A 13,656-nucleotide genomic window follows, 5' to 3' on the forward strand; every position below is an offset into this window, starting at 1 on the left:
AACAAGAATTGTTAACGGACGGAAGGACGGAAGGACGGACGGACGGACGACGGACCACGGACGAAAGGCGATTTGAATAAATCTGATACTCGGGCCAGGTAGCTAAAAATGTAAATGTCATGAAAAAGAACTCTACTTAAACAGTCTCAAAAAATAATATTCAATTAGAACTTAAATATCACAAGATTATAATGCACATGTATCTAATAGTAAATTTAAAGCGTAAACCACAAACATTTATTACAAAATTGGTTAAATATATAAACTGTAATATTTAAAAGTTCTTGAAAGAGCTCTATCCTAGGTTTTACCAAGAGTGGTCTCCCCTACTTCACTTTGTCACTACATTTCTATGAAGGGAAATAACTCTGATGGATCTGTTCAATATATATGTTAGTGAGATACTTGTAAGTACAATGAAATTTGTGATTTAAAATAATTCTTCAAATGTAACATCCATTGTATTTGTATTTCATGTTCTTTTGTATACATGTTGTGTAGTGTATATTAATGAAAAAAAAATTAATAAAAAATAAATTAAATAAACAAGAATTCCATGAAAGTGGATGTGTGTCGCCTGCACACCATCATAAAAAATAGTTATTTACAATTGAAAATAATGTTAAAGTGAACAGTTGGGCAAGGATGGCTAAAGTCGGTAAAAATGGTGTGAATGTATCCAGTATAATTTCTTATGAAATGGAAAAATAAAATCTCTCGTCAAAATCTGTCTGCGTACGAAGAAATTAATTTAAAGTATGGGAATTCTAAAACGTCCTCCCAGCTCACTATGTCCGTGGTTATATTTCCACACAGCCTCGCTTTCAATGCTTTCAACTTTTCTTTACTTTAATGGTCAGAACTGGGAAACTAAGCAGAACTTGACCGTCGTATTAATATGTGAGCACTTTTGGAAGGCCAGTGAACGCATTTAGACTGGTTTTCTTTGCCCGACTATTCACTTTAATAATTAGGTGAAGTTATCAAGTCCCGTAACAATTGCAAATATTGATGGATTTTGACCAGTATCAAACCACTCCGAGACCTCATTAATATCAAGCAATATACCAAATTTGGTTGAAATTGGACAATAAATATTTAAGTTATCGAGCAGAAACCATGGATTTATCTGTTTTGAAGATTTTAAAGTCCTGTAACTCTTTCACTGATCACTTACTGAAATCAGCACTGGGCAGCATCTTCACAACATCTGACCCCTGATCCACCCGGTCTGTGTCTGGCTGGAGTACCACTGTAACAACAAATTATTTAACAGAAAAGCAAATCAGAATCAAGCTCACAACCCTCAGCTTACTGGTTTTAATTACAACTTGACGACTAAATTAAAGTGAAATTCTTCCTAGCTGAAATGAAGTTTGAAGGTGATTTTATTGTTACTGTAACATATGTATATTACAATATTTATAATTAAAACTTGAAACACAGTAAAGCACGCTTGTGTAGTACACGCTGGAATCAAATACATGTATATTGGATGAGACAAATGTTGTTAGATCCAGATTTTCTCTTTTTTTATCTCACCAAATTTCACATAGATGATTTAAACACATTATTTGACACATATGACCTTGAAAGGCAGTCAAAGTCATTCATTTGAACACACTTGGTATCCCTGAATCGCAGCATGTCACAGGCCCAATATCAAGGCTCTAGGCCTCTTAGTTATTCACAGAAGTTTAAGTATCAATCTATATTGATAGGAATTATCATTCAATTGTTAAATCAGCTAATATTAATCTTCGTGAACTTGTTTTGAAATGGAAATTGAGAAATTTAATAGCCGTAAGAGAAAGTTGGTTTAAAGTATCTATACCACTGATAGTACTTACATAGTGTCCTCAAAGTTTTGATTAAACGTTCATCCTGTTTGGTACCAACAACTACACACACAGGAGGGATCTGTTTTAATACTGAAATATAACATAAGAGGTATATATATATTTTTTTATGACTGAAACATGACATACTATGAGACAAGAGTGCACTTTTTTTTCTTTTTTTTTACAAAACGTCCGGAATTTATACAAGAGGCTTAAAGGTCATCTGACTAATACAATATATAAAGGAAATGAAATACAGAATATTGTAGTCTTTTTTACTTCTACATGACCTTGAATGAAAGTTTATGTCATTCATTTGCACAATCTTGGTAGCCCTTCATCCCTGCATGGTACAAGTCCAATAACAGGTCTCTTTTAAAAGGACTCTTAGTTATTGACAGGAAGTTTTTAAAAGGTTTAGCTTAATTGACCCCTTTGACCTTGAATGAAGGCCAATGTCATTCATTTGAACAAACTTAATAGCCCTTCATCCCAGCATTCAACAGATGAAATATGAGGTCTCAAGGGGTCATAATTATTTACAAGAAGTTGTAAAGAGTGTATCCTTATTGACCCCTGTCTTCATCCCAGCCCAAAATCAGTACAATAAGCCTAATTACTGACAAGAAGTCCTTTTTAAGATTTTCAATCTATTTGACCCCTGTGACCTTGAATGAAGATCAAGGTCATTTGTTAGAACAAACTTAGTATCCCTTCATCCCAGCATTCTACAGACTCCATATCAGATATCTAAGCTTCTTAGTTATTGGCAATTTTTTTTTTTTTGAGATTTTAGCCTATTTGACCCCTGTGACCTATGTTATAACTAAGCACCAATAGGAACCTAGATATGACTTTTGAGAAGTGGTCCTTTAATCACTTTCTGAGAAACATTGATAGATGAACAGAGGAAAAGACAGATGAAATGTGATTTGAAAATATATTCTAACAAAACAATACAAAGAAAAAAAGCCTGAAATTATTAAAAACCTCAAGCAGAAAAAGCAATGTAGGCCTAATAATTCTAAAAAGAGTTACAGATATTGTGGAGCTCTAAATGTTTATTGTACCTCTTTTCAACATGGTGAATTCATCTGTTTCCACAGTGTCCAGCATCATGTGTATCTGGGTAGTATCGACATCATAGTAGGCCAGTCCTAACTTTCCAGTCTGCCACACCACACCCATGTATACCTGCATACACACATAAAAGTATTTAAAATACTGTATTGCTTTGAATCTTGTTAGTGTACATTGTATATTCAGGTAAATTACAGCATCAAGTTAAAGTATGATAATTAACAAGAGATCCCACAGGTATATTATTGTGTGGGATATTGGCACCCACCAAAGAAATTAGAATGATCTATGTCTGACAATTGAAAGAGGGATTTTTTCTGCTTTTCAAACTTTGACTATTAAAATCAAAGACGGTAGCCTTGTTGGTCCCAAAATGCATCAAGCAAAGCCAGGGCCTATGTGGAGCCTATACAAACAGGTTTGAGAACAAGCTCTTCAGTACTTCCTGGGAAATAGCGGTACCAACCTTTGAATATCAAAATTCAAGTTGGCTGTTGATGACCAATCAGTCCCAAAATGCAATATGCACAACTAGAGCCCTAGCAAACATACATACCATATGAAATTTTTGAAAGATCCCTTTAAGTGCTATCTGAGAAATAGCGGTAACAATTAGTTGTAAATGGACGGAAGGTTGGATCGACGAACGATCACAGAAGAAAGGCAATCATCAGATGGTGGGATAAAAATGTGTTTAATAATAATATCTTTGAAATGAAATTTAATGAGCATGCAAATTTGCAGAGCTGTATTGAAATACCTGTTTCAATGAATCAAGCATGAAAACTGTGATACATGTACAAACAAAAAACTAGAACAAGAGGCTCAGAGGGCCTGTATCGCTCACCTGGTTTTATTTCCTAATATCATCTTCTAATTTCCCCTTAACAATGTCACTGATTACCCCTATTGGGTCCCCACACCTCCTACAAACTCTGTTCCTCTTCCCATGATGTCCTTTAAAGGATTAACCACTATTTAGCCATATACAGCCAAGTCCTTCCTGTCCCAGGGGAGGAAGAGCCCAGATTTATACAAATTCTTCCCCTTCCCAAAGATGTTTCTGGACAAATTTGGTTACAATCCATGTAAAACTCTATGACCAATAGCAATTTAAAAGAAACAATGATGGACGGACAAATGGACAGACAGACACTGAACGTTTTTAGAACAGGTGAGCTAATGAATCCTATATCAAATTCCAAAGAAATTGAAGCCAGAAAAGGAAAACTTTTGGTTTTAGTGTTATTAATTTAACATTCTATTAACAGGCAGGGTCATTTAAGGATTTGCCAGGACCAGCAGTCAGTACCTGGCAACTACCTCACAAGGGATTCAAACTCTCAACCCAGAGGTGATGGGCTTGTGGTAATATGTCGGGACATCTTAATCACTCAGCCATCGCGGCCCAAATAAAAGAAAACAAACATACACTTCAATATAGAATCATACCATGTTCACCGTAATTAGCACCCCTCCCCTTTTCTGGAAATAGAGTCGAAGTTGTATAATTGCGACTTGTTTCAACACGTTTACTGAACTAGATATTAATGTACCTTGAGTACGGATAGATTTGAATAATGGCTAATTTTTTCCTCCACAACTTACATTCTGTTTCATTAATAAGCACCCTCTTTGTTACAATTATTTAAGCACCCTGGGCGCTAATTACAGCGAATAAGGTTATAAAGCATTTGTACTATGTAGATATTTTGTCAACAAATATGTCAATAGCATTCAATAAAATTCTAATGTTATTCTTTTTAAACAATTTGTATGGTTTTACCAGTATCTCAGTATATAGTTATTGATGGTTATAGTACTTCCTTAGTACTATGAAGATAATTTCCTACTTCCCCTGGCCCTGAGCCAGGGAGGACATTCACGATTGTTACCAGGATGTCTGTTTCCCCTGATTGGGGACTTACTTCCTGCTCACAATGTTTAGTAAGGCTTATAATAAATACTCTTAAGAGCGTGAATACTTTAGTAGGAGGATTATAAACTATCCTTGTTTCACAAATATGGTATAAAATCTTATCTTATAACTAAGAAGTATTTATTGTAACTCCAATGAATACTTGCTAAAATAAACCTCTCGGCTAAAGAGAACTTATTCTCTTTAGCTCAAGTAGTTGAGCATAAGAGTAATAAGCCAAGTCCTTAGCTTGATCCCTACTAAACAGACAATGATATTGTTTATTTAAAATCATGGGCTGTGCATAATACTCAGTTATGCCCAACAAGTATTGCTGTTAACCCGTGGATAAGAGGACAATTCTGTTCTAGAGGAGGGGTATCTAACTCTGGTAAACAGAACACTGGGCACAACATACCTCTCTGCTAGGGAGAACTCTTGGTAAGAGAAGAGGTCCCTGAATTTTTATCTATGTATTGTAGGCAGTATATGCTTATGAAAATCTATGCTACTGTGAGCTGGATTAATAAGATAACAAGAGGCCAAGAGTGCCTGTATTGATCATCTGGCATATTAAACTAAGTAATGTTATAAGTACAGACTAAAAGTTTATTTCCTCATGATCTTTAAGAATTACCTCTAATTTCTACCAGGCCTTCCTCCTACTAGCCAAGAGCCAAAATGTATAAAAGCACTGTTCACCTTTCCCCAACATTGTTTTTGGCGAGATTTGGCTATAATTCACCACTAAGAACTCTATGACTAGTAGGAACCTACTATACAGAATTTACCTCATTTCATTTATTTTGAATCACCCTCCTACCAAAGGGTTGTCAGCGGGAAGACTTTTACCAACTTACTCTGATTAAACTTGGTAGCAAATCATCCCAGCATGTTACAGGCCTAAAATCAGGTTTTTAGGCTTCTTAGTAATTGACAAGAAGTTGTTTAGCCTAGTTGACTTCTGTGACCTTAAAAGACTGTCAACGTTGTATCTTTGAATGAACTTTATAGCTCTTCATCCCAGCATGCTACAGGACAAACATCAGTACCCTAAATATTTCAGTTATTGAGGAGTGTCATTTAAAGAATTTAGCCTATTTTGACTTCTCAGAGGTATGTACATCGTCAAATTAAAATTTTATTCAACACAGTTCACTTAACTGCAAGATAACAAGGCTATTTGACTGTCATAGGATATTTACTATCTCCATCTTCATATCCAGTGTTTCACTCGTGAGCCCAAATGAAATCCTTAATTATCATATATATTATTTGTTGGAAAAAGATTTTTAAACTAGATTTTTCAATTAACAAAACACCATTGAAAATTCCATTTCAAGTATCTTTTTCTATACCCAAGTCACCAGTAATAACCCTTACTCAGTAATAAGCCCTCTCCTTAAGTATAAGTTGCTTCATACATGTATTAGTTTCTTCACATCAGCAGTTTCACATTAGCTTCTTTATGTCATATACCGTATTGGACCCAGTAAGCGCACATGTCCCTATTAGCGCCCCTCCCCCTTTTGAGGCCTAACTATCAAAACTGTATAAGTTTGTACTTTGCTTTACAATAATTGCGTCTTATTAAGCACCTTTTCATTTTTTTCAATTTTTTAAACGCCCTGGGCGCTTATTGCGTTGAATATGGTTCTTATTTTTACAATGCCGTCAGCTACTTATCAAATAATTAATTTCATTATTTGTGTTCAAAAGGCCCACATGTATAATTGTACCTGCTCTAGGACCATTTTGTCTCGGACATCCTGGTGGATATGCTGAACGTGATCAAGTTGAATGTCCTCATCCTCTGTGTCCATAATTCCATTTATCTGGTGAGGTCCCGAGCTGACAGACAGAGATCCATCTGGTGTCTTAGTACTAGGTGTGCGAGTTGTGGTCATTTTATTGTAGCTGAATAATGCCTCACTGGATCAAGCTACCTATATAAGACAATGTTTAAAACATACAATGAATGAACACTTTGCATCCAATAAATTGAAGGAAGAGACAAATTTCAATATTAGAAATAATGACAACTCTTATTATGTCTTTACATAAACAGGACGAAATCAAGAACTGCATATACAATTACAATTGGTTTTTTTTTACTAAAATCAATGGCCAATATGAAAACAAAAATACATTATATCCTTCATGTCTACTAATAATACTATGGTTCAGTGGCTTTAGTTCAGAATATCACACCATATACTAACATACCAGGTTAATAAAATTGGTCTCTCAAATAATCTTCACAGTATGTTATGTGCTCTAGAAACGCAATCACTCATTTAGGAATGCTCTCAAGTTTTTAGAACTTTTTAGCCAATTTTGAACGTTTCTGAGATTTTCTTATTATTTGATTCGCAATTAATATGGAAACTTTGCTGTTTGTGAAATTAGATAAAAACTGTATATCTCAAAGGATAAATAAGAGAATTGTTCTTTATATCAAACACTATACATGTATTTACAAAACCAGATTTTCACATGGTTCATTAAATGTTATGACTTTTGTAAACTCTAATAAGGTATACTGTTCCTTCTGGTTTCCTCAGAAGAATTTCATAGATTCTAGGCATACCCTAATCACAAAAACCACATGTGATTTGAATGAAGGTCAAATTCATTCATTTGAACAAACTTAGTAACCCTTCATTCCAGCATATCACAGGCCCTATATCAGGTCTCTAGACCTCATGGTTATTAAGAAGTTGTTTAAAGGTTTTAGCTTATCTGGATCCTTGTGAACTCGAATGAAGTAATTAGTTCAAGGTCATACGTTTAAACAAACTTTGTAGCCCTTCATCCTAGCAGGCTATGCCAAATTTCAAGATAAGTCTCCAACTTTTAGAGTAGTTTTTTTAATGAAAAAGTTGACGTAGCACCACACCATAAAGCTCACTTGTCCTTCAGACAGGTGAGCTGAAAATGAGAGGCTAAAGCTATGAAAAACTATTTTCTTTACATTAAAAGTGTTTTGTTTTATTTTCTTGCTATTTCGTTTCATTCCATTTCGTTTTGTTCCATTACTCCAGGAACATTTTGCTTTCTTTTGCACTTAAAGGTACCCATATTTGTATGTATTGCAACTAATTAAAGCAATTGACCGAAGGGATCATCCAGACAATAGGCGGCATTGCCATAGTCCCTGTGGTTTATCTATATCTTACAGCATGTTGTATATGTGTTCATTGTATGTTTTAGTGAACATTGATTTATACCGTCCTTAATATGTAATTCTATTTGCTCTTATTATGTCTTGACAAAAGGGAAGATTGCCTTGAAAATTTGACATTAATCCACACCATTACACTCTTTGCCCTATACAGTATTTACTACTTAAAATGATATGTATCCTATAGACATATGTTTATAAGAATCCAGTGTTATATGGAAAAGGAAAACAACCGTTGATATTACTTCCTTGACCCATAGGCCTATGTATGTATACATTTAATATAAATTATAATTTAACCCTTCCACAGATACTGTATAGTCCATGTCTATAAATTATTACACACAAAACAATGTTGTATAGGTATGTAAAATTCCTTAAAATTAAGCGACATTCCGCATCTTAATTAGCTTTCTCACCTACAGTTAGAGTATTTACATCAGTGTCATATAATGTATATAATTATTAGATATATAAACCATTATAAACACTATTTCGACCAGTTTCATTTAGTATATATGCAAGTTATAATTCCTACTGAAATGAAAGGAGAATAAATGAGAATGTCTGTGTCAGACTTAATAAAACTAAAATATTATATTTAATTAATATAATTATCTAGACCACTATGGAGAATATGTATATAAGGCTTGATTGCCCTAAAATCTTATCTTATTTTATATTTATTTTCATGTAAAAAATTGTTGAAATGAAAGTTATAATGTTCAATTCCCTAAATTTCAATATCTATTACAACAGATATGTCAACTTAGGTCATTGTCCATTATTATCTATTTTATTTTATTTTGTAATATTTATATAAATAATTCCCTTTTAACACTCTATCAATACTACAGATAGCTAGCTATAGATATATACATTTCTTATTTAGCTTTTTCATAAAAACAGATTTTTTTTTTTATTTGAAAGCTAACATAAGTAAACAAGAGTTAAACATTATATATACACACAATACAGTCTGATTTGTTGACAAGCCAGTCCCCTACTTTCGATCTACTTGGTTTTTGAGGCATGGCCAAGGATGAGTCATACTCTAAAAATAAAACATTGCCTCATGCTTTGGAAAATCCCACATAATGCTAATATAGTCTAGATCTCCTATAGAAGATCAGGTGATACTGTTGAACTGGAGCCAAATCAATAATACACAGAGCATGTGATGTGGCCACTCTAATGTCATTCAAATGTTTACATCAATTGTTATGATTTAATATTAGTGTGACTAGTTCACACAATTATAGTATAGTACTTCTACAGTATAAATTTCATGTTAATTTATGTAATTAAATGTAAATGCAAATGTAAATCACAATTTTTGAGTACAATGCATTATATCAGGCTATACATTAGCCTAGAAGTTTGGATTCGACGTATTATTCAATATGTTTGAGGACAAAAATTTAAATGTCTTCGGTTTAGATAATGAAATATAAGAATTTGTACGTTGTATAATATAATATCTAGACTACCGTAATGTTATAAGAAATATGACAGACAACTACAATTAAGCATATATAGGTTTAATAAATTTGACTAACTGCAAAGTTTTAAATTACTGATTTTTTGGTTATTTTTCATCATTGGCCTTGCACATAGAATAAAAAAAATCATTTAACTTTTCAAATTTCATACTAAAATAAATTAGGCCTATATATAAATGTTAAGTTTTTACATTGTTTTTTAAATATTTATTTACTACAAATGTATCTGGTATGTTTCTGATATTGTAAATAATATCTTAAATACATTATTAGTATTCACTCGATAAAATAATATTTTAATACCGACAGGCCAAGCTATATATTCTGCTTTATGATATATTAGGCTAGGATAGATACTGTTAAATATCGTGGGGGCAAACTTTCCAATTGTTAATCAAAATGGGAACAGTTTTATTATCCAACTAATTACGTGAATAATGGCACAGAAATACATTTAATATTGAGTAGAAATATCTAGATCTAATATCGAACAAAAATAACATACAGCCCAGTGACAACTCATCGTTAAATCGGAATTCCCCCTTCAACGTGGCGTTTTGCGCCAAAATATTGGAATCCATTCAAGCACGTGTGCTGGTTGTACACACTTTCCTCAAAACACACTCAATCTTGGCGTGTAAAAAATATATAATAAGCTAACAGTAACCATCTCATCTAAACATTTACCGATGGTGTCAATTAAAACTTTGAGTTCATGTTTTCTTTGTAGACCGCTGACCCAGTGAGATGGTTTGTTCCATATATGGATATACTACTACGCAATATTTACTACGTCACCAAATTGTACTTTTTTTAGCAGGTGCTTGCATCCCATAATAGTTGTCGTAACCACTATCAACAAAAAACAGCCAATCGTTAAACGCTGGCATTTGTTCGATTTCATCGGATTGTATCGTTACAAATGATGAAAAATTCGAGGAGTCCGAATGGAAACTTATTAATTCAGCGATGATCTCATAGGCAACCAATCAAATTTGAGCCTAGTGATGTCATTTTATTTTTAGCTGGATGAGTCATTCGGTATAAATAAGAGACGAGGGCCGTTGGAAGCCATACCACATTCTGCTTGCGAGAGAAAAGTTTGAAAAGGTGCGCTGAAATAAGAAGAAAGTTTAGAAGTGACTCACTGTGTCTATTTTTCTGCACATGGTCGTTCTGAAGTATTAGTCATCGATTGACAGTTTGGGAAATACGAATAGTGTTTTGAACCAAACAATTTTAGTTCTGTGCGAAACAACAAACTTTACAAAACAACGGACTATCGAACAATGGAAACACATGATACAACTTTCTATCACGATCACGGAATTAACGGCGTAAAGATGGAGAACCAAGTCGTAAGTCAACTTAAACGAAAAATGACACTTGATTTTGATAGCGGTTCGGGGCCAAAATCAAAACAAATGAAAATGGGGAATTTATTGCAATCCCCGGACTTGAACATGTTGAAATTAGCTTCTCCAGAATTAGAGAAAATGATAATCCAAGCTAATGGAATGGTGACAACCACACCCACACCAACTCAATTCCTTTTCCCTAAATATGTGACGGACGAACAGGAGGCATACGCTCGAGGATTTGTTGAAGCTTTGGCTCAACTACATGGCACGAATCCAGAGGACGAAAATGATCTTGATAATGAGGATTTTTCAGGGTCTGAATCTGACACCTCGTCTCTTTCAACGGTCAGTAAAGCTACCCACTCCCTCCCCACAACGTCAACATTGACCTCTTTGAGTACCACCACGACCCTCCCCGGGGGTGTCGTACATATAAACAAACCCTCTACCCAGGGGTCAGCCGCGAATAGATTTAGAACCAAGGAAGAACCACAGACAGTTCCGAGTTTCGGGTCGTCACCTCCGCTCTCTCCAATCAACATGGAAAGTCAAGAAAGGATAAAATTAGAACGAAAACGTGCGAGAAACAGGGTCGCAGCAAGAAAGTGTCGAACGCGGAAACTTGAAAGAATTTCACGATTGGAAGACAGAGTGTCTGATTTGAAAGGACAAAATTCATCTTTGGCTTCGACAGCCTCATCACTCAGGGACCAAGTGTGTAAATTAAAGCAGCAAATTATTGAACACGTTAGCAGTGGTTGTCAAATTATGATGACGAACAGTCTTAACTTTTAAATGTGCCTTCCATTATGTGACTTGTGTTCGAAAAGATTCATGAAGTTGATATGTACTGTTAACAGATTTTGCTCTACTATTGAATTTAAAATTTATCCCTGTATTAATTAAATGCTGTGAATTATAAATTTGATACAAGAGTTAGCAAGGAAAACTTGATTCTATTAGTATTACATATTGACTTTTGAACAGAATTTTGCCAGTGCCAATTGTGTGTAAACTGAATGTGATACAGGTCATTATTGTTTGCATTGTCTTCAAAAAATTTGTTTAACAAAAAATGGGTAAAGTGGATTCTTTTTAAAGTTTACCGATTTGTTTAAAACTTTGAAATAAATTAAAACGCTTCACATTTGTAATATTTTCATAGAATTTAAGTGCTAATATTGCACTAGAGATATGGAGTGGGATTTTTCAAAGATAAAGAAAAGTTAATTAATTCAATTACCAACACAGATAACTGTTAATTATCAAGTTCAACTGCAAAATTGTGATATTGTTTCATAATGAGTTTTATGCCTCATTGAATGTATATTATTTCATACCAGTCTTGTAAATAACACATCTATTATATGTCCATTGGTATTGTGTGGATCACAAGATATACATCACAATATCTGTATGCATTACAAATTCATTATCAGGTTATTACAGGTTTCACTTAATCAAATTTCATAAAGCTTTGTACGTTATTTTGCATAATTTAAAACCTTTTACATGAAATTAAATGTTGATATTTTTGCAGAAATCTTTTCTTGGTTTTATTTTTCAACAACACTAGCTAGCTATAATATGATAATTGATGTAAGCTCAATAATCTGTTATAGGAGAGGAGGAAATGTAGCGACCAGACCGAGATTCGAACTGGGGAGCCTCTGAACACTAGCCAAAAATGCTTTACCACTTAGCTACCTGGTTACAAATGGTAGACCCAGTCCCATCCTGCTACAAATCCAAGAAAATCAGACAAATATCTGTTTTGAAATTCATACCCTATAAATTAATGAGTTTACACAATTGTCATTTCCTGAACTAAATCGGAAGTCTTGAAAAATGTTTGAAATGCTTTATTTTGCCTATTAAAAACTTAAAACATTTTGAAAGACATGCAGACTTGATGACAAACTGTAAGTTGACAGAACTGAATAAGACGTACCATATTCGACCCAATAAGTGCCGCCATCACTAAAAGGGCCCTTTCCCTTTTACAGACTTCAATTTCACTTACATTGAATTAAATGCAGACAGAAAATATGAAAACTGTGTCAGTTTCCTTAATTATTTCTTTTACAAATTGATTCATGGCTTACTTTGTAGAGTAATTTTATGAAAGACTGCGGTAATCCAAATTTGTTTCTATTGAACGCCCCAAAATTTGCTTCAATTTTCTAAGCGCCTTATCGGGTTGAATACTGTAGTATGCATATGATATATAAAGGTAGTAAACATCCCGTACTCGTCATGATCTAAACAATGCTGGAAATATAAGACTGGTGTTCTTAAATAATTTAATATAATATACAGAAATGTACATGTAATTTCTTCCAACTCCTTCAGTGATTAAGGTTTTAGACCCTGTTTGAACTAGTGATATTTGTAATATCACTTCTTAGGTATATATACTTAGTTGATTAAAAATGAGTATGCATCAGGTCTGAACTTAGGTATTACTTACTGTCGAGTCGTAGTTTGCATGTATTGCTTGTAAAATTTGGAAAAATATACAAAAAACCATTTCAGTTTAGCAAGTCCACAGGGTTCGGTAGTTATTTCTATCGCTAAATATTCATACACTATGTTAACGAGATTCTATAACATGTAATCATGGAGCACTTGTTTGACTGAATTCGACCTTTTAGTCGTCGCCCCCTCCCATCCCCCCTTAGTTCTCTGATGGTTAGCCCAACCAGTTGTACAATTTGAAGTCCCAACCCCACCCATAAGTCAAATTTGATTAAATTCTGACTTGTGGACT

General features: G+C 33.9%; 2 protein-coding genes across 3 annotated transcripts in view; one reads left to right on the forward strand and one right to left on the reverse strand.

Moving 5' to 3' along the window:
• The window catches only part of LOC138325357 (mutS protein homolog 5-like), a 54,470-nt gene extending 44,128 nt beyond the window's left edge, over nt 1–10,342 (reverse strand). Inside the window, exons 1-5 of one of the 2 annotated variants that reach the window (XM_069270950.1) lie at nt 10,213–10,342; nt 6,579–6,785; nt 2,912–3,035; nt 1,851–1,931; nt 1,178–1,252 (exon numbers count right to left, since the gene is read on the reverse strand). In XM_069270950.1, the coding sequence (XP_069127051.1) occupies nt 1,178–1,252; nt 1,851–1,931; nt 2,912–3,035; nt 6,579–6,746 (448 nt within the window). In that variant the 5' untranslated portion in view covers nt 6,747–6,785; nt 10,213–10,342. The remainder of the gene's footprint in view (nt 1–1,177; nt 1,253–1,850; nt 1,932–2,911; nt 3,036–6,578; nt 6,786–10,212) is intronic. The other variant, XM_069270951.1, reaches the window with a different exon arrangement.
• A 240-nt stretch (nt 10,343–10,582) lies between these two features.
• On the forward strand, nt 10,583–12,429 carry LOC138325360 (transcription factor Jun-like). Its single transcript, XM_069270954.1, has one exon. It carries the CDS (start codon nt 10,815–10,817, stop codon nt 11,679–11,681), a length of 867 nt encoding a protein of 288 aa, XP_069127055.1. The 5' UTR covers nt 10,583–10,814; the 3' UTR covers nt 11,682–12,429.
• Nucleotides 12,430–13,656: the final 1,227 nt, after the last annotated feature.

This window comes from Argopecten irradians, chromosome 6 (genome assembly GCF_041381155.1).
Source record: "Argopecten irradians isolate NY chromosome 6, Ai_NY, whole genome shotgun sequence".
NCBI classification, from domain to species: Eukaryota; Metazoa; Mollusca; class Bivalvia; order Pectinida; family Pectinidae; genus Argopecten; species Argopecten irradians.